Source organism: Grampus griseus (assembly GCF_964374135.1).
Source record: "Grampus griseus genome assembly, chromosome: 20".
Classification (NCBI taxonomy): domain Eukaryota; kingdom Metazoa; phylum Chordata; class Mammalia; order Artiodactyla; family Delphinidae; genus Grampus; species Grampus griseus.
This window is the reverse complement of record NC_139014.1, coordinates 26,390,287-26,416,319: the sequence shown is the minus strand read 5'-3', so window position 1 is coordinate 26,416,319 and position 26,033 is coordinate 26,390,287. Positions and strand designations below refer to the sequence as shown.

The 26,033-nt window shown below is 43.1% G+C and overlaps 1 protein-coding gene across 1 annotated transcript in view; it reads right to left on the bottom strand.

The window, feature by feature from the left end:
• ACACA (acetyl-CoA carboxylase alpha) overlaps positions 1–26,033 on the bottom strand; it is a 232,670-nt gene that overhangs the window by 33,638 nt on the left and 172,999 nt on the right. Inside the window, 6 exon segments of the mRNA XM_082678994.1 lie at positions 445–541; positions 3,662–3,758; positions 6,980–7,100; positions 7,687–7,830; positions 24,818–24,928; positions 25,498–25,618. Coding sequence (XP_082535120.1) covers positions 445–541; positions 3,662–3,758; positions 6,980–7,100; positions 7,687–7,830; positions 24,818–24,928; positions 25,498–25,618 — 691 coding nt within the window.

The window sequence follows — 26,033 nt, the reverse complement described above, 5'->3', positions numbered from 1 at the left end:
AGCAACGAAGACCCAACGCAGCCAAAAAGAAAAAAAGAAAAAGAAAGGATGGGCTGTGGCTTTCACATTTGGTGTCGGGGCAGACTTCCTTATTAATTCCAGTAGGAGCTCTTCCACGAGTGCTTGGACAACCAGGACCAGTGGGCCCTCAGCATCATCTCAGCTGCCTTTCTAGAAGACCACATACCCAACAAAAGAAGACTGTTTTCTAGCAACAACAAGACCACTGTAAAGGCCCATTTAATTTTTCAGGCAGAATTTAGCTTGCGGTCCATTTCGAGTCATCTTAAAAGTGAGCTCGTGATGGTCTGAAATCATTAAAGGCTGCTGGCTGCCCTTTCCTCTAAAATTGGTGGTTTGCAATGCTCCCAATATATCCACGGCTCTGCAGAGGCGGAAACACAGCTCCAAGCATGGGCGCTCAGGGTACTTGAGTTGACCTACCTTGGCTTCAGAATCCAGGTTTGCAGGATCAGCTGGGATACTTAGTTCCACGGTTCGGGTTTCCACGGCAACTACTCCCACGGGTATTCCTCCTAGCCTGATAAAAAATGAGCCTCGTAAGAACCCGATGTATGTCTACGTTACAGCTAGTCATTTATTTTCCAATCCTACATCAAAACATTGATGGAGGGGGATGTGGAAACAAATACAGGGTCAGGGGGAAATCTGACTTTTCTGGGGGTAAAACGTTACTCTACAGATTTGGTAAAAATGGTAAATTTGGTAAATATGGAGGGAAACTGCATGTTTACCAAATATGATTGGTAAGTCATAACTGGTAACTGATTCTGCCCTCAGGATCACTCCTATTCTCCACCACAGGATAAATTCAAACCAAGGGTGGTACCAGGGGAGCCTCTGCATTTAGACTCAACAGCCTAGTACGTGTGTGAGATCTTGTACACACACACAAATGAACACACACACACACCATCACTGTGGTTGCCAAGTGAAATTTCTCAGTTCACCCTACAGCATGTCTTTGGTGAAGATGAAGGGAAACAGTCTGAAAGGCAGTAGGAACCTGAAACTTCATTGCTGGAACAGACCTGTAGTTTTCTGTGGAGTATTGATAACGTGGTTCCTGGTAAGATCTGAGGGTACAGTAGGTCTTACCATTGGGCGTGTGGATGGGGAGTATGCAGGTGTGTTACGGGGATGATGAAAAACGTGTGCCCAGTGTAGGGAGGTGGTTGAACAAGCCCTTAACTTTCTCTTCCGTTGGAAAAGAGCAGTGGGTCAGGGTTAACCTTCAGAAGTCATCTTGGTTGAATAGGTGATCTATACTGGAAGGATAAATTTAATCTCCAAGCTCTGTTAATTTAAAAAACTGTTCAGGAGCTCAAAGCCTCTGCATCTGTACTCCATGATACCCTCCCACACTTGGTCCTCATAAAGATTTCCTAGTAAAAATCAGGAGGAGATCGAGAAAGTGAGTGTGAGCGAGCCTGCAAGGTACAGGGTGAGTCCTCACTCTGGAAAATGTGATTCAATCTTTACCTTCTCAGCTGCATTCCTTGGGGTTGGGGCTGGAACGGGTTATAGTCTCTCATTCCCCACAGCATCTCCATAACAAACTTTTCCATGAAGGATGGTCTTTGGTTGTTATATTGGCTACTGGAAATGGATCCTTGTCATCACAAGAGGCCTGACAGGGGCCTGAGTGGGGACCACCCACCCCCTTGTCACTTGCCTGCACTGAATCAGAATCAAAAGCTCTCTAGACAATCAGACAACGAGCAGAAGGTACACAGGAGGGTTTAGAAATATTTCTGTTCACAATGATTAACAATCCAACTGGAAACTTGTAATTGCAAAAGCCACCCTAAATCGGTAACTTATAACTTATATATTAGGGCCCACGTGACCTAATAAAGAACATCTTTATCCGAGTATTACAGTTATTTATTGAACTTGAAAACAGCTCAGAACAACTTCTGTTTTCTATTATACTACATATAAATTTTATCAGGCTAGCACATGAAGATGCTGCATCTTGTTTTATAGTGTGTCCCTGGACAAGGTGCCATGGAATAATAAAAGACAATTTACAGCCAATAGCACACATATTCCAAACATACATACCAAAGATGAGTTTTGGCAGCACTTACAGTAACAATCCCAGAAGAATACATTTATATTTATTTCGCGAAATGCCATTGCTTTTGAGAGAAGCTAGCTCCATTTGTGCTTTATATACTTGTGACCATGTGTATGTGTTTGGAGTAAGAAGCCCAGAACTCATCAGATGGAAAGAAAGAAAGAAGTCAGAGTGAGTGCCGCAATAAACAACGGCAGAGCTAACCAAAGCCAAGCTTGACTGAACTTGCTCACAGAACAGTCCTGTTCTTCCAATCATAAGTGTAAAGCATTATTCTCCTGTTTCCTATGGGAGGATCTTAAAGACCTTAACAAAGGTCTGGCTTTCTCGGTCATGTTTTTTAAGGACGGGAAAACTGAAGCAGAATGGATAAGAGACACAGTCTCAAAAAAGTTGCTTGTAGTGTCCTGTGAAGACTAACAAACCAGTAGGTCCTGAGTGGGGGGGCTCCTCCCCAGTGGGAGTTCTGCCAGGCACAAAGAATAACCCTCACTGGGACTCGGAAGCCTGCGGTGCGGCAGAAGCCTGGGAGGCCGGAGAAGATGGGAGCTGGTCCCTGGGAGTCTCGGTCCGGGCAGACTCCAGGCTGAGTCTTACTCAGAGCCCCAGTGAAAGATCCCGCCTGGTGGGATTTGCCATCTGATGGCTCCTGGTCACTGGCAGCACAAGGCGTGCTGACCTGCTGGACGGAGAGCACCACAAAGCCTAGAATTATTTTCGAGGCTGGAATCTAAATCTCAACCCAGTGTGGCATGTTTGAGAATCTTGGGCAGGTGCCACTTTTCACAAGGATAAGGAAACCTGATTGCCCCTGAGAGGAAGGTGAGCTCCAGACGTGGGTCCCCGGGGCGGCGAGTCTCCGAGGTGCAGAGCCAGATTAAGATCAGCCTCGGCGGTGCTCGTTACGGCGAGCCTGGCAGATTATTTCGAGCAGAGCTCGCTGTTGAGTGAAGCACTTCTTAGAGTGGGTATTAAAATTTAATAGAAACTTCAATTTCCCCCTTGAAAACTAGAGGTATCCCTGCAACCTACTCCAGCTTATTTGACCCACTCCTGTTTCAGGTAAATTTTTTTTCAATTCAAATCTGATGATAAGCCAGTACAGTGCATTTGTTACTTGAATAATCTCAATGCCATGAAGGAACTTCTTCCGGTTACACAGGTCTTTTGGGTGGGTTACAGAGAGAAGTAGATGAGTCTGATTCACTGGCCATCTACTCCTGAAAGAAAATGGTCTTTGGGGGATAGAGTGGGGGTCACTGGTGAGCTATGGCTCTTGTGGTTGGGCTGTACAGCCCCAGAGAGCTTTTCTTTCGGTATTATGAAAAGGAAGTGTTGCCAAAACCAAACTTCAGATTAAACGCATCATTAGAGTGACACGCTAAATGACCACTGGGAACCAGTGCTCCAGTTATGCTGCCTTGGGCATGACTATAATCCAGTATGCTGAGAAAGTTTAGACAAAGAGAACGTTATTGGTAAAAAACCTATACAGCCCTTTCTTTTCTTGTTTTTAGTTGGGAGGAAAAAGAGCTTCCAAAACAAAAGAGCTCTTACCTGGCTCTGCCAACTGCCACAGTCTGTGCCCAGGGCTGCATGATCTCCGAGAAAGAGCCATAGTCAAAAAATCCACTCAACCACTGACCTTTCTGGGCTACAGAAGGGAAACAAAGAAAACAGAAAATTAAAACGGTCAATTCATTCAAAATACACTGGAATTGGCAAATTGGAGGTTGGATTTGGGGGGTTATTTGTTTTTAAACGTATTATAATAGATGGAAACATTAGGCCCCTGAATGTTCATCTGCCTTCAGACCTCATCTCCTATTTCATTTGCTAGTCTGAATAAAAAGAATCATTTATCAGCAAAAGCATCATTTATTGTTAAACGATGGGGTTCAGCTAGCAGAGAGAGTTTGCGTCTTTTAAATAAATAACCTGGCTTTTTTCAAAACACCACAAACATTTGTCAAAAGGCAGCCAAGTCATTGAAGATGTTTTCAAGAAGTGTATTTCTATTTTAAAACTTAGCTTACAATTTTGTTTGATTCCAGTGATTTTCTTTTAATGGAAAGCTGAAGACAGCCTAATGATCAGATGAGGACCCAAATTTGAGGAAAAGAAAAGGGACTCAGCTTCTCTGCTAGAAAAGCAACAAGATACATCCGCTTTATTTACTGCTCAGAAAGTATAATCTTACTACAAGAAAGGGCCATTCCTGTATACTCTTGATAGGAATCAAAAATATAATGGTTCAGATGAACACACTTTATGTCATTAACCTCCTTTGTGCATAGAATTTCCTTCACTGGCAAGACACATAAACTTTCAACATCTTAGTTTAAGATAACTTCTGTTCCACAGGTATCCGTGTTTGACCAAGGCCCCATAAAAGCTTCTGCAAATAACTGTTTCCCGGCTGCCCTCTCGGCTCATAGTTTCTCAGCAAGTCTTCTAATTTGAACATGGCCCTCCGCCCCCTAAAAACTCAAGCCCAAAACCAATTAAAAGTGGAGATCCGAGCAAGCTAACCTCTGCTGACTTAAACAGGATGGAGAGTGTTTTATCAAGACTCAACTTGTAATTACTGTGTTCTACATTCCTTGCCTCTATGGCCCCAGTGTAAAACGTGATCATCCATTTCAAAATTATCTCTCTATCATGAGCCCAAAGCCGATCGTTTAGATTCTGGTCTCGTGTTGGGCATCAGTTTGAAGAATATCACGGCACTATCTCCTCTAATAAATGACTTTAACTTTTCACCTAGGAGATATCTGCTTTAACTTATCACAGGGAATCATCTGCTTTCTTTAACGCTTCCACTAAATTAAAATCTGAAGTCACTCGATTTGGGAGCGAGTGTTAGCTGCACAAGAGACAGCAGGATGAATTACTAGGGAGTCGATGAAAAAATATTATCCAAAACCCAGAAAACTTAGTTTATCACAAATTCATTTTATTCTGTGGATCTCATTAATAATAGCCAGGATAATGCCCATCTACACACACACACACACACACACACACACACACACACACACACACACACACACACACACACACACACACACACACACACACACACACACACCTGTTCACCCCATGAAAGAGGGCTCAAATTTGGATAAAGGTTCTAAACCAAACTTCTAAGTACATCAGGATATTGAAATTTTAACTTTATATGCTTGGATCATTTGACGGTTCTTACTTCAATAGTAATGATTTGGAACCACAGAATTCATTTCAAAATGGAAATTGTTTTTCTTTCAAACCCCTCCTGTCTTATATGTTGACTGACAGAGGGGAGTCATTGGTGGGCTATGGCCATTGCAGGTGGGCTTTACTGGGCCTCCTCAAAGAAGAGCAGGTCATGCTCAATTCAGATGCAGAACTTAGAAGCCAGCTAACGTGGCATCCCGTAATTCCCAGGAGAACACTCGCTAAGTCTTGTTCTGAATTCTGCCAGAAAAGTCCTGTATTTTAAGGCTGACAGGTATCTTAGGTTCATAGTTCTTATTATAAATCTTGGTATAAAAATGAGAGGTAGGGAAAAAGATTACTATGGTGATTTTTCTGGTGATGTAAGAAAAAGTATTTAGTTTTATTAAGATGAACAAGAAAAGGCATTGAAGACAACAGGTAACATTTTAAATTAAAGTCAGCCCTCCTCTGGTGATTTTTTTACAGTATCTATAGTTAGGCTTCAGATTAAGCCCAACTCCTACGTATTAGCTGTGAGACCTTGCCCAAATCACTTAACTTCTCTGAGCCTGTAAAACGGTCATCTCTTCTTATCTCTGAGAAGTAGCAAGTCCAAACAAGATAGTGTATATGGAAGTGCTTTACAGGCCCACGTGGCTTAGTGGGTGCCCACAAAGGTGTATTAAGTCTTCCTTATGAAGACTTCTTTCTCTTTCAACAAAATCACAATGACTCTTAAGTTTAAGGAATTATCTTCTGCATTCCATTCTTCTTTTAGATATAGCCTTTTTGGGAGGAAATAGTTGCAACAAACATGGAAAAAAGAACAAACACTTTCTCAAAAAGCCTAAAAAAAATAGATTCAAAATGTAGCAGGGGGGTTTGGGGCTTCACAAAAGAACTTCCCACTAAATAAGGTTTGTTAAAATCGCCAAATGGACAGACAAACAAGAATGTACATTTGCCTTACGTGGAGTTGCCTCTTTTTTCCCCTCTTTTTGTTTTTTAAGTTTGGTAAAATCAGCCCCAAGACAGAGGGATATATTAGATAAACATGGAGGGAGGGCTTGTTCTTACTTGATACAGTTATCACATTAAAAGTTCTGCACAGTCTCTTCATGAATAAATAATCTTACAAAGCAACCTTACATTAATAACTAAGGCACAGATCAATACTATTACCAAAATCATATGAGAAGAAGGGCGCATGCAGGGTGGGTGCCCAGCAACAGCTTGCTGGGAAGAGTGTAGTCACACTCTATAGTGGAGGGTCTCAAAGACCTTTCCCAGAACTTAGCTGATCAATCTCTGTTTACAGAGACTAGATGGTCAAAGATTCTGGTCCTGTAATTCTATGACTTTATGGCTTATATTTAACTGTTTTAAAGTCTTTGAGCCCATTAAATAATAAGTGCTCTAATAACAGAAAAGAAATGTATTAATGACTCCAGTGCTTATGACTCAATGGCTGATTTCATTCATTTTTCATTTGTTCTTGAAGGATTTTCCACTTTTTTCTTCAGAGAGCTGTTTTTCAGATTTCCCTCATTTCCAGGTACTTCAGTGGCTTTGTTTTCTTTGTCATATACTATTGTGCAGGAATTGGTTAGTGATTGAAAGGAAGACTGGAAGTTTGAGGGCCAGGGTGCCACAGACCCTCAAATGTGTACATACTTGGGTGGGGACGGCCTGCCAGCATCCAGCGAGGATCATATGGAGTCTTTGTGGGAATAAACTCGATGACTCTATCTATAGGATCCTTGGAATTCAGGAGAGGAACTGAACTGTGTACACTCTGAAAGGAGATTGGGGGGGAAGAGCACAGCAGTCAGTGAACAACTCCAACTCAGCAACAATCGTTATGGACAAAGACAGCAGGGACCACATATGGAGTCACACCCGTTAGTCCCAATCATCAGCTAGAAGAACCCTAATCTCGAGCCAAGCCCTGAGGAACATGTACAGCTCTCAAGTCTCATGTAGGAGCCTGGCAGAAAGTAGGGCATTCTGACTCCTGGTTTCAGTGTGCCCAGGCTCTCCGACAAGCTCCCCAGAGGGGTGGATACCGATTACGAAGGGGAAGACCCACAATGAGGAAGAAGCCTTAATAAGCTGGGATCTGAGCCCAGATAGGACACGAAGGCTTCTGTGGCTGGAAATCATCAGAAAGGGGCCTAACCAATGAAATCCAAAGGCATTTTAAAGGTAGGAGGTAAAAGATGGCTTTAAGGAAAAAAAAGAAATCAACGGCTTCCAGAGAACATATCGTAAAAAAATCCCTCTACTATAAAACAGTCGCACACGCAGAGGCAGTGAACTCTGCTGCAAAGGCTGGGTGCTATGGGCTTCCTCGGTGCTGGAAGGAAGGGGGGAGGGCTTACCTTCGGCATGTAGGACAGCCAGTGCAGGACAGTGAACACCCCTTCAAAGTCATCACAGACAGTGCTGTGGGTCACCCCATTGTTATGCATGATCTGGATGCCCCCGAGCTGGTTATTGGAGGTGTATACTTCCCTTCCGAGGACCTAGAGAAATAAACAAGGGAAAAGACATCCGTCCAGACAGAGAGAAAGGCAAAGTCTATTTCGTAATTCCCACGAAAATGGATTCTTTTCTCCACAAGACAGAGTCCAGCCTCCGTGGGTTGTGCTGAGGGACTATCTGGACCTTTGTCCTAAAAAGAAAACTTGGAAAACACAAAAGGCTTTTAAACAATCACATATTCTGTTGCAATTTAAACACCAGCAAGCCTCTCTCTCTCTCTACTAGCTGCCACAGATGTGCATGGCATACTTGACTCTGAGCTGAAATCATGGCAGTGGTAAAGCTTGGACCCTGAGACATAGGCTACGTCATCGCCTGCAGGCCTGGCCGAGCTGCTGCCTGTAGGCACAGTAGAGGGAATGTGCCTGTCTTTTGACAACCTCAAGTGATGAGTCTCAGTTAAATAGAAACACTGTGAGGTTTGGATGCCTCATTTTTTAAGGGTTAATTTTCCCCTTTACATTGGATTTTTAAAGCAAAATCCTGAAGCAACTCATGACACATACATGAATGAACCCTTGAGCCGACAGTCCTCTTTGTGTGCTGGGTGCAGGGTAGTGATTTATACCCAAACCTGCCTCTCCTGCGTCCTTCCCTCCCAAGGTTCCAGGGAATTCAGGGCCTCAATTCCCTGGTGTATCCATCCCTAGAGGAGTTTAACCCTTGTGAGGTTGAAGGGCATCTGCAATTGGAAACCATAAAGTTTCCTTTAAAAAAGAAAAAAAAAGGAAGAAAAAATATTCTTCGACTTGGAAATTGTAGGGTTTCTTTTTCCCTTGAAGATTGGTTAATAATTTCTTTCAGGGAGGGAGGTTTTCTGACCCAGCAGATGGAAGCTGGGCGGCCTGATCACTGACTACTGCAAACTTCTGAGTGTGTAGTAATTGCCAGTCATCTATGGTAGCCCTGGAGAGCTCTTAACGGTTGCAGAGCGCTTACTGTATTTTACCTTTTCTCTTCCCTTTCCTTCTTTAGAAAATAACCATAACACAAAATTTCTTCCTTACTTTTATTCATTTCCAGTCTCTGGGGAGAAGCGAATAAATGAAAGACCAGCAAATTCTACCTGTATATTCCCAGCCTGCCCCTTCCTGTTAGGAGCTGGTTCCTCTGCATGCTGGGTCAGCCCCAACATCAAGACCTGCCAAAGGCTGAGGAAGGTGGTGGCCAAAGCAATGACCTCCATGTGACCCAGCTGGCCTTGGTCCCATTTAACTTCAGCTAGGAAGGATGGAAAACACTCTTCTGAAAGGAATATGGGAAGCAAAATGGCTCTCGGATTACTGCTTTCCTCGCTAAGGAAGCACAGAGAACAAGCCTTTGCAGGCAGCCCTGAGCTGAGTAACACAGCAGCAGCTCCTTTGAAGGAGCCCCCAGATCCAGGGAGGCCGTATCTGACCACTGGGTTCCCATCCGCCTCTCGGTCTGTCTTTCATCTCAGCCCAGGCGCTGTGGCTCTTTTCTCATTCTCCTGCTGTCTCTTTCCATTTGCCCTCTCCCTGACTGATACACTGATCTCTCGGTCACTCAGCTTTCTGCTCCACTGAGTCCATATTACTAATAACACCTCCGCCACGGCCAGTTTACCTCATGAAGGCAGGAGCACATCATTACAAAATAAACTCATAACTTTGACATTCTAGCAAATACTCGCCGTTTGTTATTTTTATGGCTTTAGTCTTTCTAACAGGCAGAGGGCATTACATACCTGTTTCATTTCTATCTTTAAATGTGTGCACAGGCACACTCGCACATGCATCAGGAAACAAAACAGAATGAAAAACCAACCCCAAACAAATGTCCAAAGCAGTCAGATGACGGGGGACCCTGGTGGAGGCAGAAACCCTGTCACTCAGGGAGGCCGCGCTCTGATCTGGCTCCGGTTTTATGGATGTCATAAACCTGATGGCCCACAACTGGTCCTTCTGGGACAGACGGCCTCTCTGCCAGAAGTCATTCAGTGTGATCAGCAGTATTTTTAATTATTAAAATAAAATCGGAAAGGGGGAAACGAAATAAAAAGGAGACACTGTGCTGACCCTGAATATCTGATACCTACAATCTATGACAGGAGTCCAGAACTGCTTACTGCCTAGAAGACAGAGCTGGGGCTATTTTCTGCTCAGAAACGCTATTTTCTTTCCCATGAAACACTGTCTCTAGTACTTGATAATGTCCAACCACTTAGAACCTCACACCTCTCCAAAATCAGCAATGAACCCATCGAGGACCAATTTCAGAAAAAGGGACTGAACCAGACCAAGAGATGCTTAGCTGTTCAAATACACCTTCCTCGGATGTCTTTGCCCCTTCATTTCAAAGAGGAAGAGAGCCTCTAGAACTGGGCTACTCCTGGAGGCCCCCTCATCTCCCCATTCTACCCCATATTCTTACAAACTAATAGGAGACAGACTTGGAAGGAGCAAGAGTTTAATAACTTGGTATGTCTTCCCTTTACAAGTGGAAACTCAGGCTCTGACGTGTTGGCATTGTTCTGAAAAGGCGGCAGTATTTATACATTTCTTCTCCTCTGGGTTCAGAAAGAAAACCAGGGCTTACCACAACGAAGAACATTACCCTGGGCTAAAGAAATGTTTGTCATGTAAGAGGATTCATTTAATTTGGGAATTAAAGACAAAAATTATAGGACAGACTAAGAGAGTATCCGAAGAGCTCTCTCTGATCAGCCTTATCACATGAGGTAGGGGGTGAAGAGGGGAAGGACACACAAAAATGAAACCTGCTTCACTAACCACAAACAAATGCCAACAATCATAGCTACTTAACAATCAGCGAAGAGAAAGCAGGCGCCTCCAGTTCATCTTCAATGACCATATGTTTGGAGCATGCACCAGGAGAATGAGGGCACACACAATAGCTCCTGATTTATGGGGGTCATTGCTGACTCAAGTGGTTTTAATGATTTTAGAATACTTCACAACAAAAGCTCCAACTGCAAAAGCAGAATCTGGGCGAGGACAAAATCCATTCTGCCTAACTCTGAAATGATGATTGCGCTGGAACAGTTACACTAACCCTGATGAGCACTGAGGAAGGCAAAGTAAAGAACCCACTGTTTTATTCTTCCATCTACTGCCCTACCAATCTTCTACAGAAAAACCTGGGATAAACAACCCTCATTTACATAATATTTTCATGAAGTGGGCAAGATTCATTCACCAATTTTTTTCCAACTTGGACATATGCATTCTTGTATAAGTCAAGTTGCTTGCCATGTTCCAGTTCCGAAATTATTCCTCTCACATTTTATACTGCATGATACAAACTTTTAGTTTATCTGCCCAACAAGCATCAATAACCACTTAAACACAGGAACCACTCAAACAGAGGTGACTCTGATGAGGCCCCACTTTGCTGCCCCCAGGTCTAAGTGGAGAGGCAGTGCCATGCGATACTAGGAACAGGCACCATCTCAGGTCCCCCGCTGAAGAGTGCCCACGCCGCAGAGCTGAGCCTGAAAGAGGATCTCCATTCACTCTCCATATAAACTTCAGCCTCATCCAGCACTTACAGCTGGCAGACCTGGGAATTAAGAGCGCTGCATACAGCCAGTGATTAGCAGAACGCAAATGTTAAAGGCTCCACGAAAGATGCTGCATAGCCTTTAGAAATTCTGAGATACACAGGAAGTACAAATGAATGCAGCTATACATACATACATGCAGAGGCCTTAGCCACTGCTGCTGTTGCCCCTTATCTAGAGACACTGCAGACAGCTCAGGTTTACCACAGCTGACAGGCAATGAAAACAGTCTAATAGACCGCCTGCTCTCGCCCTTAAATCCCTTTTTGGAGATCAAGATAAACACGTTCTTCCCTTCCCCAGTGCTCCAGACATTTGACTGAAGTGGCAGAGCACTGTGAGGTTTTGTGCAAATGAAATCACTGTGTAATACTGAATGAATGTAGTATTTACTTGTCAGGATGTTTGTCAGCACACAGGCACTGAGATTTCCAAGTTTCATAGATGTAACTTAGCTCAATTGTTTTTAAAAAATTGCTTTTGTCCTGATATATACATTATGTTGGAGACCTTTCGACTTATAAGCAAATATTTGCAATCATGTGCTGAAGATGTGAAAAATAATGATGCATATCGATGGAATAAAAAATGAATTCTGCTGCTTTCCTCCCTCTATCCAACCTTTCCCCCTTTAAACATTCCTGATGGGTCAGTTAAAGAAGCAGGGAGTACAAAAGTCCTCCTGCATCTAAGAATTAGGCTACACGAGCTGAGTCCTTGCTGCGATACTCCATCTCATTACGATATTTCTATTCTCAAGAGGATGTGAGGAGGAGTTTTGTAAATTTCCTGAGCAACTGTCATCACTGGACTTCATCCATGATTCTAGATATTAAAGTCGTTCTGGGGACCTGTCAGGTTATCAATAAAGGTTTGGCTAAGGCAGAAAGAGAGAGATGAGAAAGAATAAGTGGGAACACGGAAGAAGTATTAAAACGGGAACAAAAGAAAGGAGAAAGGATGAGAGAGGAAAAGGGAGGGGGGAGAAAAAAGAGGAAGGGGAAGAAAATATGCAATAGCTCATCTACTCATGCTGCTAACACCCTCCTCCTTGACCTGACAGGACTACATTTTTAAAAGCTGACAAGTAATTCAATCTCCAATTAACAGTTTTAAGTGGTGCAGCACATATTACTGTGTAAATGTTTCTCCAGGAATATATCCAAGGGTGAATGGAACTAAATCTCTAGGGAGACAGGACCAGTGCCTATGAGACCAAGAATACTTGGGGGTTCCAAAACACAGTCTCTGAATACAAAGACTCAGGGTTACAAGTTCCTCTCCCCACTTTGTTGCCACTATTGTCACTGGCAAACCCTCCAGAGCTGGTTGGCAGCTGGAAGGCTAGGGTTGGGGACCGAGAAGGGGCACAGTAACACACTGCTGGCACAGAATGGGAAAGGCTCTGGTGTGAGCCATGGCTGGATTCAACACTGTCCACTGCAAGACCAAAAATCTCTCAATTAGCAGCAAAATTATAAAGTGATCAGGTTTGCTGATGGATAAACTGGAGTAAAGGGACGGAGCTACCAGTGGTAGAAAAGATATTCAGTCAAAAAGAAACTGAGGTGATACAGGCCAGAAATGACACTGGGAAGATCTCTGTTTACTGAGATGTAGGGAGAACAGAGGAATGAGTTAGACGGCAGAAGGATGGTAAGGATTTGAAGACAGACTGGTGAGGAACAGAGACGCATTTTTAATGTAACTGGGGTAGAGAAGAGCCACATGACAGTTTACTTGTTAAATGTATGAGAACAGGCATAGGCTTCTGGAGTCAAAACTGATGTCAAACGAAATCACTCATCTCAGGGATCCATCAACTGCTCATTTAGCTACAGACTTGAGCATACTGACAATAAATTACTTCCAAAAATAGAAAAAATTTTAAAGTGTGGTCTATTGAGGTATGATTCACATATAGTAAAATTGTCCATTTTTAGGTGTACATGAAATTTGCCATCACATAGGCATATAACCACCACCACAATCACCCCAAAAGTTTTCATCAGCCCCCAAAGTATTCTCATTCCCTTTGTAATCAACTCCCTTCTCCCACCTCTGACAACCACTGATCCTTGTGTCTCAACAATATTGCCTTTTCTAGAACGTTATGAGTCTAGCTTCTTTCAGTCAGCGTAATGCATCTGAGATTTATTCATGCTGACGCAGGTGGCAGTAGTTCCTTTTTTACTGCACAGTACTATTCCATTTTATGGAAATAACACACCTTGTCCATCTCTTTGCCTGTTAGCAGACATTTGGGTGGTCTCCAGTTTTTGGCAACTATGAATAAAGCTGCTAGAGACATTCACGTACAGGTTTCTGTATGAATAGACATTTTCATTTCTGTTGAGTAAATACCTAGGAGTAGGATTGCTAGGTTATATGGTAAGTGGATAACTGACTCTATTTTTTTAAAAAAGCTCAACTTTTTCAAAGTGGCTGTACCATTTTGCATTCCCACCAATACACATGAGAGTTCTAGTTGTTTTGCATCCTTACCAACACTTAGTACTGTCTGCTTAGAATTTTTTATTTTAGTTTAGTGGTGTCTAATTGTGGTTTTAATTTGCATTTCCCTAATGACTAATGATAAATATCTTTTTGTGTGCTTATTTACCATCCTTATGCCTTTGGTGAAATGTCTGTTCAAATTTTTTACCCATTTAAAAAGTTACTGGGTTGTTTTCCTATTATTGAGTTGTGAGAACTATATATACGTGTGTATGTGTGTGTGTGTGTGTGTGTGTATACACATAAATACACACACACACACATATATTTTTTTTCCAGTCACCTCCAGTGGTTTTTCTGAATAGGATATTGGATGTGAGGTTGGTGGAAGGCAGATGGCTGTGTGACTGTCTGCCTGTGCCCACCAGTGGCGAGGCACAGAGTTTGGTGCCTGCTGGGATCTGGCTTCTTGGGGAGTAACACTGACCTTTCTTTCATCTTTGCAGCCTTTTTGTTTGTGTTTTCTCATTTACATCTGATGGGAAGCAATTTAATGTTTTCCCCTTAGAACACATGAAAAGCTTGTTATTGTCTTTTAGCCTAAATTTAAGCTCCATGAGAGCAGGAATCATCTTTGTACACCCATAGCATAAGAACAGAGCTTTACACACAACAGGCACACAATAAATGCAGGTGAACTGCCATAATTCTCACTGCTCTATCAAAACTCAGCTCTGGTTTGTATTTTCAGCAAGCTGAACTACTATAAGCAAATGAAGTCTTTCCTATTAGTGTTATAATGTGTAGCAGATTCTTTAAGCAAAATGAGTGATTCAATTTTCCTCTCCTTTTAGTTTTCCCCAGTGTAGACACTGGGTTTTCCTTTCAAAATTCTTTACCTGGGCTAGAATTAAGCTAGTAACTCTATGTACTATCAAGTCATATTATACTAGGGTTGCTCTACTGAACTGCATAAACCTGCTTTAGCTGTTGAAAAGACATTTTATCAGAGGGTTAGATAGAAAATGAAGATACCCAAAACGTGATTATATGTTCCAATGGTCTTGACTTCTCATATTTGCATCTTATGCTGTTGGATAAATTTGGGTGAGGGGCTTCCCTGGTGGCGCAGTGGTTGAGAGTCCACCTGCTGATGCAGGGGACAAGGGTTCGTACCCCGGTCCGGGAGGATCCCACATGCCACGGAGCGGCTGGGCCCGTGAGCCATGGCAGCTGAGCCTGCGTGTCCGGAGCCGGTGCTCTGCGACGGGAGAGGCCACAGCAGTGAGAGGCCCATGTACGACAACAACAACAACAAAAATTGGGTGAGTTCTTTTCCTTAATAAACACCGATTTCTCAATTTCTCTTATGTGCAAACTATTTTAAAGGGCTTAAATTCCAGACTCTGAGACATTTAAAAAACTAGGAACCAGTGAAGAATCAACCAGAAAAACCTGAAGCCTGGGCATGATAATCTACAGCTCAATCTAAACAGCTCTGAAAGCTTCTCCTTTCATAATTCAACACCCTGACTGTGTACATCAGCTGATTAGACTGTGTGAAGATGGCCACTCTGAATGAGAGGGGACATAGCCAGATTTGGATCCATGCACAGGGGACATTCCCGAGAATGATGAACAGCCAGGAGTCAGGTTTCTAAACAGTCTCGTTTCCTGCGTCTTTATCATATTCACACAGCAGTCTGTGCACAGCCAGGGACCAGGTCTGTCTTCCCCCTGGAAGACTGAAGTCCTTGCATTTCTAATCTACCAACGTGTGCAGTTCTTGCACTTTTAATTTATGAGCGTGTGGGGGGGACCTCTCTGACTTGGAAACATATTGGCTCGGTCTAATGCTTGGAGATTATTAAACTCAGAGCTATGCTCCACTATCAAGTCTACAGATCTTTTATTTAGAAGATATGGTGCTCTAAATGCACAAAGAGCTCCCTGTCACCTTCACATTAAAGCCCCTAGTGCCTGGTAAATGGAATTATATAGCTGTCATCTCCTTTCCCCAAAGTTTTAAGAGTACAATGGGCTCATTTTTTCACACTCCATCCCAGCTTCAGAACTAAGAGACCTACTTTGTATTGATTTAAGGTCTCAGAAATAAATAAACCTGCTTCACCGCTGTGATTCACAACAAATTCATGATACACTATTGCATGATATATTTCAAGCTCTGGCTCTGGCTCTCTTTTTCCTCTGGTGAGTGATGGGGGAGGTGGGAGGTAGTGGGGAGCTGCGAAGCTGACAGCTGGATGGTTATTGGAGATGGCTGCTGACTGCAAATCCAAGAACAGACACTGCTGGAGGAGTATGGGATTTTTTTTAACTGGGGGGCAGGGGTGAAAAGCTAATTTACTTGGGTTTCAGGCTGGGGTTGGGGGAGAAGAAAGGTTAAGGGGAGAGGAGAGGGAAAGATGGAATAGCAAAGCTTCAACTGAACACAACTGAACAATTTGCAAAGACAGAGCTATGAACATGTGTAGAAAGAAAGGTGAAGAAAATCCAGCATAAGAAGGCGTAACATCTGACTGGAAGATGAAAACGCCAAGCTGCTCTGCTTAGGGCACTGTGCTGGCAGTCCTCAGGGGGCACTTAGCTTGAGTTCAGGGACAAGGTTTTATTAGAGGCAGAACGTGCAGAGACCCTACACGCCACAGAACCTGTGAAGTGGAGGCATCTCTTGATTCCAATACTCGGGAAGCATCCCAGTCCGGGAGGCTGGAATGGACCCTCTAGAGAGAGGGTAGAGATGTTATGGAGGTCCACACGTATGAAGTGAGCCCGAGACTGCTCCCTGAGCTGAGAGGGTAATAAGCTCTAGCATTTTACATTTGGTTTGTGTGCCCATAGAGCTTAAGATTACCTCAGTCTACAGCACTTTTATTGATTCCTGAAATAAGCACCACCAAACCATGAGTTTTAACCACTACCTAAATATGCAGCACTCAGAAAGACCTATCTTTCAATCATGTATTAGGATCCTGACTTTCGATACGGCAGGCGATGGGCAGGTCTAAAAGCCTTGCGTGATGCCACGTGGCAGTCTCCTAAGGTTCCATAGAGTACCACTTCACAGTGGTGAGTTTTAGCTGTTTCTCTAGTAATTACTAAGTATTTCATATTTTCAGCTGGCAAGAATGTTATTTATGAGTCCAATTTCTTTTCTATCTTTGAAGAGCATTTTCATCTTCACTACATTTGTTCTTGAGACAAGACCAGACTCTGAAAGCAAAAATACATGGGAAAGAGTTTGGTTCTGTTAAGTTCTACATAAGCCAGACCATCAAACCGGGAGTTGCTTTGTTAATTTTGAACTACTTTTTAAGAGGTATTAGTTTGTCTTACAGAGAAACAGACTTTAGCCAAATATAAGGAAGAACTTTATACAGATGAAAGGGATTGGCTGAAAAAGTACTGAGCTCCCCTTCAGTTGAGTTTTTCAAGCATAACTGAATGACTATTTGGTAATGGAGTCACAGAGGAAATTCAAACAACAGTTGGGTGGTTGGACTTTTGAGGATCCTTCCACTCCCAACAATTACAATTCTATGGCCCCTTGGTGTCATCATGAATGATATCACCCCTTCCACCCACCATGGGGCATTTATTCTTCCATAATATGGATAAGAAACAAAAAATTTTTGAATTGTTATGCTTTACAACTCCTATTCCTAATCTTGCTAATATGTAATAATTTTACACATCACTGATATGTAATCTCACTAACATAAAATTCTCTCACATAGAGTCACTTTTTTGATCCCCCCCAACTCCTTCCCCCTCATCTATCCTAACACGGTTCCCTGGCTACAAATCGAGATACATCTTCATAGCATAACAGAATACTAGAAATTAAAGACAATTTAAGATTAAGAGAACCTCTGGCCTTCACCTTAAGGTGGGAAACGTATTTTACAAAGAGGAAATTGAGCCCCAAAGAGATTGGAGCCCACTGTTGCTTTACCTAGTAAATGGAAAGGAGAGGAATAATCAAAAGTTTTTCATTTGCTTTTTTTTTTTAAAAATAATCTAAAGGCTTTGAAACTTCAAAAAGTTTGAGCACATTTACAATAGTTTGTCAAACATGCTAATTCCTGAGTCTCTATTTAATGCCCAGGCAGAGACTCTCAGCTTTGACTTGATGCTTGTGTGGGTCTCCCGTCCTGAGTCTCTAAGCCACCATGCCCACATGGGCTGTCTTAGAGAGTCAGAGGCAATGGAGCTCTGAACAGCAATTCTAGCAGAGAGCCCAGGATCAGACTTCTGGTATATTACCTTGACTCACTAATGGAGTCCAAGATACCTGGTACAGTTTCCTACCAAACCCAAGGAACGTCAAACGAAAGACAAATAAAACAACCCCCCAGACAGAGTCAGGTGTGCCCAGATTTTGTGTGTGCAGGGGGAAGGGCTTGAAAACTAAGGGGATGTGCCCACTGCAACCCTCTCTGAGAACTCGTTCATAATGCTAACGCGAGGCTTACTCAGGAAGCTCAAATGCCCTCTTTAGAAAGGAGAGCGATCCCATCTGGAGCTTCAGAGCACAGGGCCTGTCTATTGTGAAAATAGGTAGTTAGGGACTTTTAAAAATGCAAATTGCTGGATTGATCCTTAGAGTGATTATGGGCTATTGTATCAACAAGTCCTTGGGGACTCTTGCAGACAGATGAGTGACACATATACTACCCTATCAGGACTGAACATGGGGCCTCTCACATTAATGGCTTTCCAAAGTGTGTGATTGTCTTTAGATAACATCTACAGGGGAAGTCAATACATGAATGTACGCCACAGTGAGGACTGACATCTAACATTTTCTTAAAGGAATTTTTGCCTTCAAAGGGTCAGAAAATAGAGAGAATGTTGTGTTTGTATTTCCCTTCCAGGGCCTGGATAATGAGTTGCAATGAGAAAGACCTCTAACCGCATCACAGGGAAGACCACAACAGTGCCAGCGATTTACCAGTATTAACTCATATAATCCGCACAAGAGCCTGGTAGATAGGTACTATTATGATCCCTGTTTTACAATTAACACAATTGTGACCTGGAAGGGTTAAATGCACTGCCCAAGGTCACACAACTCACAGGTGGCAGAGCCTGTACTCAAACATTGGCCAGTCTTAACTATTCCACCTCTTTCAGTTATGTGACAGTTACAATGCTGCCTCACAAAAGAGCTAACGAACTGCCCCCTTGCTTTCTCGAGCCTCCGGGACTGACTCTCACATTGAGCGAGTGTCACAGAGTCATGGGTGAGGAGGGAGGATGCATAATGCAGTCCCCTGGTGCTACAAGCTCCTGGGAGGAACTCTGATACTGTACCCAATAGAGTCACATTTCACATTGTACAGACACATAAAAATATGTATTTGGAGACTAAGGTCCAGAGAAAGACTGATACCAAGTCTCAAAAGCAAGATTAGCAGAATTAGCCCCCTACAGGCCTAACATATAGCCCTAGCCACACTCATCACATAATTGTTTTTTTCCTGGCAGATTCAGTGGAAATAGGGGCCAGCTCTCGCTAAGGGGAATGAGATTATTGGATTTTTTATTTTTTTTGCCTTAAACCAGAAGCTTTAAAATGCTTATCACAAGAAAATCATATATCACCTCTTGAATGAATCTATAATCTATCTATCAGGCCATGGGCACATGCCTTACCTCCATAGACAGTAACTGTCCAGAGGACAAGTCAAAAACTGCAATTCTGCTTTCTTGGTACACAGAGAGAGCTTTCACCAAGCCTGGGGCAGTGGATTGAGAACTGGCAGGCTCTAGTCTACTTCCCTTATCATGCTAGGTCCTCCCAGCCTACCCACCACCTGATGTTACAGTACACATATTACACAGAAACAGAGAAGGGGAGTGGAGGGGAGAGGAAGTGGGTCCGGAAGTCACTGCAAACGTCCAGTGGCACCTTGACTTAGGAGTTTATGACTCTACGAATTGTCACAGTCCCTCAAGGGACTATCTTTTCAGTTCCCCAAACACACAGATTGCTGCCTTTGCCAGGCCAGCATGACTCACTTTGAGCAGGTAGTCTGTCATGTCCATCAAGTCCGCCCTTACCACTCAGTGAGGCATTCTGAGGGATCTGCCCACCAACAGTCTACAGTTTGTAGAGCTGGGAACCTATGATCCACTACCTGGAGTGACATGAAAGAGCAGGCCCTTAGAAGCTTCTCTTCCTAATGTCATCACTCTCATGATGTTTGGACAAAAAATAAAATGACCGGACTACTTTCTCTTCTCAGGCCTTGTGGACACTAAGCCCAGGGGACTGAGCGCATCTTAAATGAAACTCGGGGATGTGGAAGTTCATGTTCTGCTGCTAGTTCTAGTCTTTGTCAGTGGAACTAGGTTACTTTACCTCTTGCTGTTTTTGTCTTTCCATCTGTAAAATGGCCCTGGTGCCGCCAGCCCACCCAGAAGGTAGCAAGGAACCAGATAGATGTTCTTGATTTTAAGTTTCAAATAAAGTCATGCAGGCTGCCTCTAATCACCATGTCATTACCTTGAGTTCAAATGTCAACTCTGCTTCTGCAACACTTAAGGAAACCTGGATCCTGTATTTCTCCACACCTTTGTAATATTTTGAGTATTTTACAAATAACTGCAGGCAACAGAGAGCAAGACATTCAAGGAAAGAGCATACACAAATAATGAGATCACAAGGACAAGGGATCAAAAGACGCATATGCGGAGCACTTTCTGGTTTTGGAACAAAAGACAGAGTGGCAAAGGATGGGGCCCCGTAAATAAGATGTGTAGGTGAACGGTGAAATCACTGAAAGAGAAAAGCAGGAAACCGCCAGGATGGTTATATTTTATATGCAGGTGACCACTGTTGGCGACAAAAAGAAATCCTTTAAAAAGTAAGAGTCTTTGGAAGCAAGAGGTTAGAAGGTCTAAACTAATTAAAACCAGGTCGGCTAACGACAGGCCACATCACGTGAGCACTGAGATGGAGAGTAGCTATAAAAGCTTGATGCGTACATGCAGTGTATTAAGTTGGGAATACGTGTCTCTCCAGCTTCGTATCTATTAAAGGAACAAACAATTTACATGTGGCTGCATTACGGGAGTGTGATATGTGGAGTGGCAAACCTTTCTCTTCACATCCAACTATGTTCAGTCAAAGCAGAGATGGGGTGGAGGGGGGTGAGGAGGGGAGGAGAAAAGCAGGGAGAAAGAAAGTTTTAAAAAAATCTCTGCCTCAGCAAAAGTTTTCATTAAAATTTTAGACAAATGATCCCTGTGTCCTTCTCCCTTGCTGCCTGGGGCTCCATGCTATTTCTATGCAAATAACAACCTCGTGGTTTATATCTTATTATTTCCACCAGAGCTGCAGTGAGACATGACCTGAGACGTGTAAGAGGTGGGTGGGGGGCTGGGGGGTGGAGTTAGAGAGGAGAGAGAGAGAGAGAGAGAGGAAGAGAGAGGAAGAAGGGAGAGACAGAGAGAGAGAGAGAAAGATGAAGTGGGTGTTCACTCAAGTGTGAACAAATATTGTCAGGAGTGAGCGTCAAGAACAAAAAAGAATTGCAGGGATAACGTGTTTATTTCAGTCCCCCCACCCGCCCTTGCAAACCGGCACCTTTTAAAATTCATTGGGCATCAGGCGATCATGCACAATCCATCTGCTTTCACTTTATCATTTGCATTTCATGCCTCCTGGCTTTTGATGTGCTGATACTTTGATGCAGTCAGGAGACACGCATTATCATTATTTCAATTTTCAAAGGGGTCAACGGGATCGGCACTTGCACACACAGATTTTTTTTTCCCCCTACAACCTCTGCACAACCACCTCCCTTCTTATTCTTCACCCTAATGTTTAACGTAAAGGATGAAGACTAAAAAGGTAGGGGTCAAATGTTTACAGTCTAAAAGCTCGCATACACCGCCTACATTCCCGCTTTACACAGGTACACGCGTACGACAAGCTAGATGGTCAGGGCTTGTGGAGTCTCTACAGGGTTTCAGACACACACAAAGACTCTCACACATGGAGACTCAGGGAGGCACACAGACAGAGAAAGAGGGATCTAGACGCAAGATACAGACACAAAGAGAAAGAGACCAGCACTCACACAGGAAGAGGCATGCACTCAAAGTGACCTGGACACACGCCCAGAGGATGCGAGACAGAGATTCCTATAGGAAGAAAAGGCAGATGTGCAAAGAGACACCAGTGCAGACAAAGGCAGGACGTGCACAAGGAGGGAGGCAGAAGAGGCAGTCTGAGCGTGTGGCTCCTTTCTAGTTTCCTTTCTCGTACCTGAGAGGCAAAGGGGCAGACAGGACATTCTTAATCAGTTTGCATGAAATCGGGGGTCTTCCAGCACCACGGCTGCACATAAGAGGCAGTGACATGAAGACAGTGAAGCGGGCAGAGCAGGGTTAAGTAACCCCTATAACTGATCACTCCCTTCAGCTACAAATGATAGCAGCCTTCTGGAAACGAGCATTGTGGGGTAAGTTACAGCTACAGCTTTACTGTCTTTTCCCTACAACTAGACTTCTTTAACAAGGAGCCCTGCAGGCTAGGAGGAAGATGAATATAATGAATTTGATCACAACAATTCAACCCGGTTTTAAGAAAAAAATCCCTAATGCTTTCTGTGTGGCAGGATTGAAATTCAACTAGCAAGTTTTTAGGAAAAACAAACAAACAAATAAAAACCCCAGCAGCAGCGACAACAACACACCACCACCACCTTTGCTTTTCAGAATATTCTTTGGATATCAGGGAGAAAATTAAAAACTCAATGTAACAAGATACTTTTCAGAAATCAGCTCTTTGTTCAGGTACGGGAACATTATGGAAATGCAGGTGTCTTCTTTAAATTCTATCCTCACAGATAATGGTATCTACAATTCTCTTCAGCATTCCTCAATATCTCATCCTAAGAAGGTATCCAAAAGAACAACTTAAAAATAAAGTAAGTTTCTCCCGCAGCAATAACCTCCCTCAGTAGAGGCAGTTCACAATCTTTATTTCCAGGCTACTCTCCAAAAAGAGAGCAGGACATCCAAGTTTGCCTTTGTTAGCACTGCTCTGCCTTTCCTTGGAGAGAAAGGCAAGCCCAGAGAAGGACATGAAGTTCATACGAATGCAGAGAGCAAACTTATCACATCACACCATTCTCATTTCTGACATCCCCAAAAGCTAATTGGACTGATGGCAGTGTCAAATTATTCTAAATGGGAATGATAGGATAGGACACTTAATTCCCATCCTTCCACTTGAAAGCCAAGGCTTCATAAACAGTTTGCGTGAGTCTAGTAAACAACTTAGCATGCATATAGCTCCGCAAGCACAATCACCAAACCGTGTAAGGGAGAGGAAAAGGAAACTGAAACTGTAATGTGAGCCAACACTTCGTGCCAACTACAAGCTGCTTTTACCTATGTTTTCTCATTTGATGTCCACAGCATCATTTAGAGGTGGAAATTATCATCCCCCTTTGACAGATAAAGAAAGCTGAGGAGTTGAGGGGTTATACGAGTTGTACGAGGTCGGTCAGTCAGCCAGCCAGTCAGCCAGCCTCAGACAATTACATATTCCTGGCTCTGGAGAGAAAATAATTTTCCTATGCCTGCAAAGAAGTCAGAACTATACTGTCGGGGACTTCCTGGGCGCAGTGGTTAAGAATCCGCCTGCCAATGCAGGGGACACGGGTTCGAGCCCTGGTCCGGGAAGATCCCACATGCCGCGGGGCAACTGAGCCTGCGTGCCGCAACTACTGAAGTCTGCATGCCTAGAGCCCATGCTCTGCAACGAGAGAAGCCACCGCAATGAGAAGGCTGTGCACCGCAACGAAGAGTAGCCCCTGCCCACTGCAACTAGAGAAAGCCCGCTCGTAGCAACGGAGACCCAATGTAGCCTAAATTAATTAATTACTCAAAAAAAAATAAAAAAGAACGACACTGCCCTTTGTATATTCAGGTATTCTTAGATAGTTTTCACTCTTGCAAGTTGTGACCTCACTATCCATTTTTTTTCCCTCTCTGGAAAAGCCACTATGAGTGTGGATTGAAAAGGCACAAGCAGGGCTTCCCTGGTGGTGCAGTGGTTGAGAATCCACCTGCCAATGTAGGGGACACAGGTTCGAGCCCTGGTCTGGGAAGATCCCACATGCCGCGGAGCAACTAGGCCCGTGAGCCACAACTACTGAGCCTGCGCGTCTGGAGCCTGTGCTCCGCAACGGGAGAGGCCCGCGCACCGCGATGAAGAGTGGCTTCCACTCACCGCAACTGGAGAAAGCCCTCGCACAGAAACGAAGACCCAACGCAGCCAAAAAAAAAAAAAAAAAAAAAAAAAAAAAAAAAAAAGTTGAACCTTCTTTTAAAAAAAAAAAGGCACAAGCTTTTCTTTTGAAGGGAAAATAAATCTCCATGTCATACTCTTTCTCAACAATCCATCCATGCATCCATCCACCCATCTTTCCACTCAATAATTACCAAGTACTTCCTTACGTACAAGGGACCATCCTATGTGCTCCTTTTCAGAGGTGCTTTCACAAATTTCTCAAAACATTAAAACTTGATACCCTCAGCATGTTCAGGGGATGTTTCAGAGGTAGCTCCATGTCTGGGAATAGATCTCACATCCCTCGCTCACCAATGAGAAAAAGGGAGGCAGGGCAGAACAGAAGCATTCAATTAATTCTGTCTTTCTAGAAGGACATCAGCATGTAAACTCCTCACAGCAGGAGTTTTATATGGTTTGTTTATTACATAGCAGGGCTTGGAATAGCGCCTGGCACATAGTAGGTACTCAAAACACTCATTTTGTTGAATGAATGAATGAATAGGCAGGGAAGATGGAGGGAGAGGGGAAGAGATAGACTGAGGAAGCCTTCCCCCAATCAGGATCTAGAACTAGGAATTCACAATAATCCTCCAAAAGCTTCACATACTTCTCCCAAACCCTAGAAACTTACTTTGTTGAGGGCCCCAGCTCCTGTCAGAATTAAGTGAGAATTTTCAACCTGGATGGTTCTCTGTCCCAGTCGGACAAGGTAAGCCCCAATCCCAATGGCCCGGCATGTAACCTTAAAAAAGAATAAATTCGACATGTCACATATTTATGTTCCCTCCCTAGCTATAATAACTAAGGCACAGATATGTAAAATCCACATTAACAGGAAAAAAATATTGCTTTTTTAGGAAATCTGTTTGATTAATAACAATACAAAACCACAATTTCCTGGTTAAAGCAGAGAAGGTACAGAATTCATTCAATGATTCAAGTAACAGACAGTTAAAGGATCATACGCCCTTTACTTCTCTTACACTTTTGTTTATTTCACAGATGTTTGGCATCTACACTAGAGGTATGAACAAGGAAAATCGTAAGAGAAGAAATTTCAGCTGTTAATACTCTGGTAGAATATTTAGAGAAATAAGAAGTTAAACTAAAGGCTAACATGAGGTGCTAGGTTTAGCTGGGAAATTCAATTATTTACATTATCCTGCCTTCCTACTTTCGTGCACAATTAAAATCAAATTGTAGATATACAGTTTTTAAGAAATGCTCCCATTTGGGACTAAGTAGTGGGGATGGGAGCAAAAACAAATCCTAGTCAGCTCTTCAAACATCTCATGCTCTGGCAAGATTTACCAGGCTAATGGTGATGATCTCATCATAGGCCAACGAGGATTCTCCAGCAATCATTCCAGAACCTCGAAGGTTCTCTGCTCCAAGTCCCTCTTCCTTCCCAATAATATCGGTTATCTTGTACCTAGTGGATACAGCCATGCCAAATTATACAGGTTAAACACGTTAACAACAATCCATTAAAAGAATAACCACCATTAATAGGCTGCTAAAAGCATACTGAAAGCTTATATTTAATACCAGGTCTGTACTTTTTTTTTATACTCTTCATTCATATATCTTTCCTTCTTAACCTGGCGCCTATTTTGTCTGGAAGCAATATGGTATAGCAGAAAGAGCAAAATCTGGAACTAAGTAGACAGGTTTAAATCCCTGCTCTGACACATACAGCAGTGTGACTCTAGGGATAATAGTAACTTGTGTAAAATGGGATTTATAGTATTCACTTCTACGGGTTGACATGAAAGTTAAAGCAGCAAGGAGAGGGTTTGACACATAGGTGGCGCTCCGATGTTAGATACCCTCTCTTACTTTCTAGG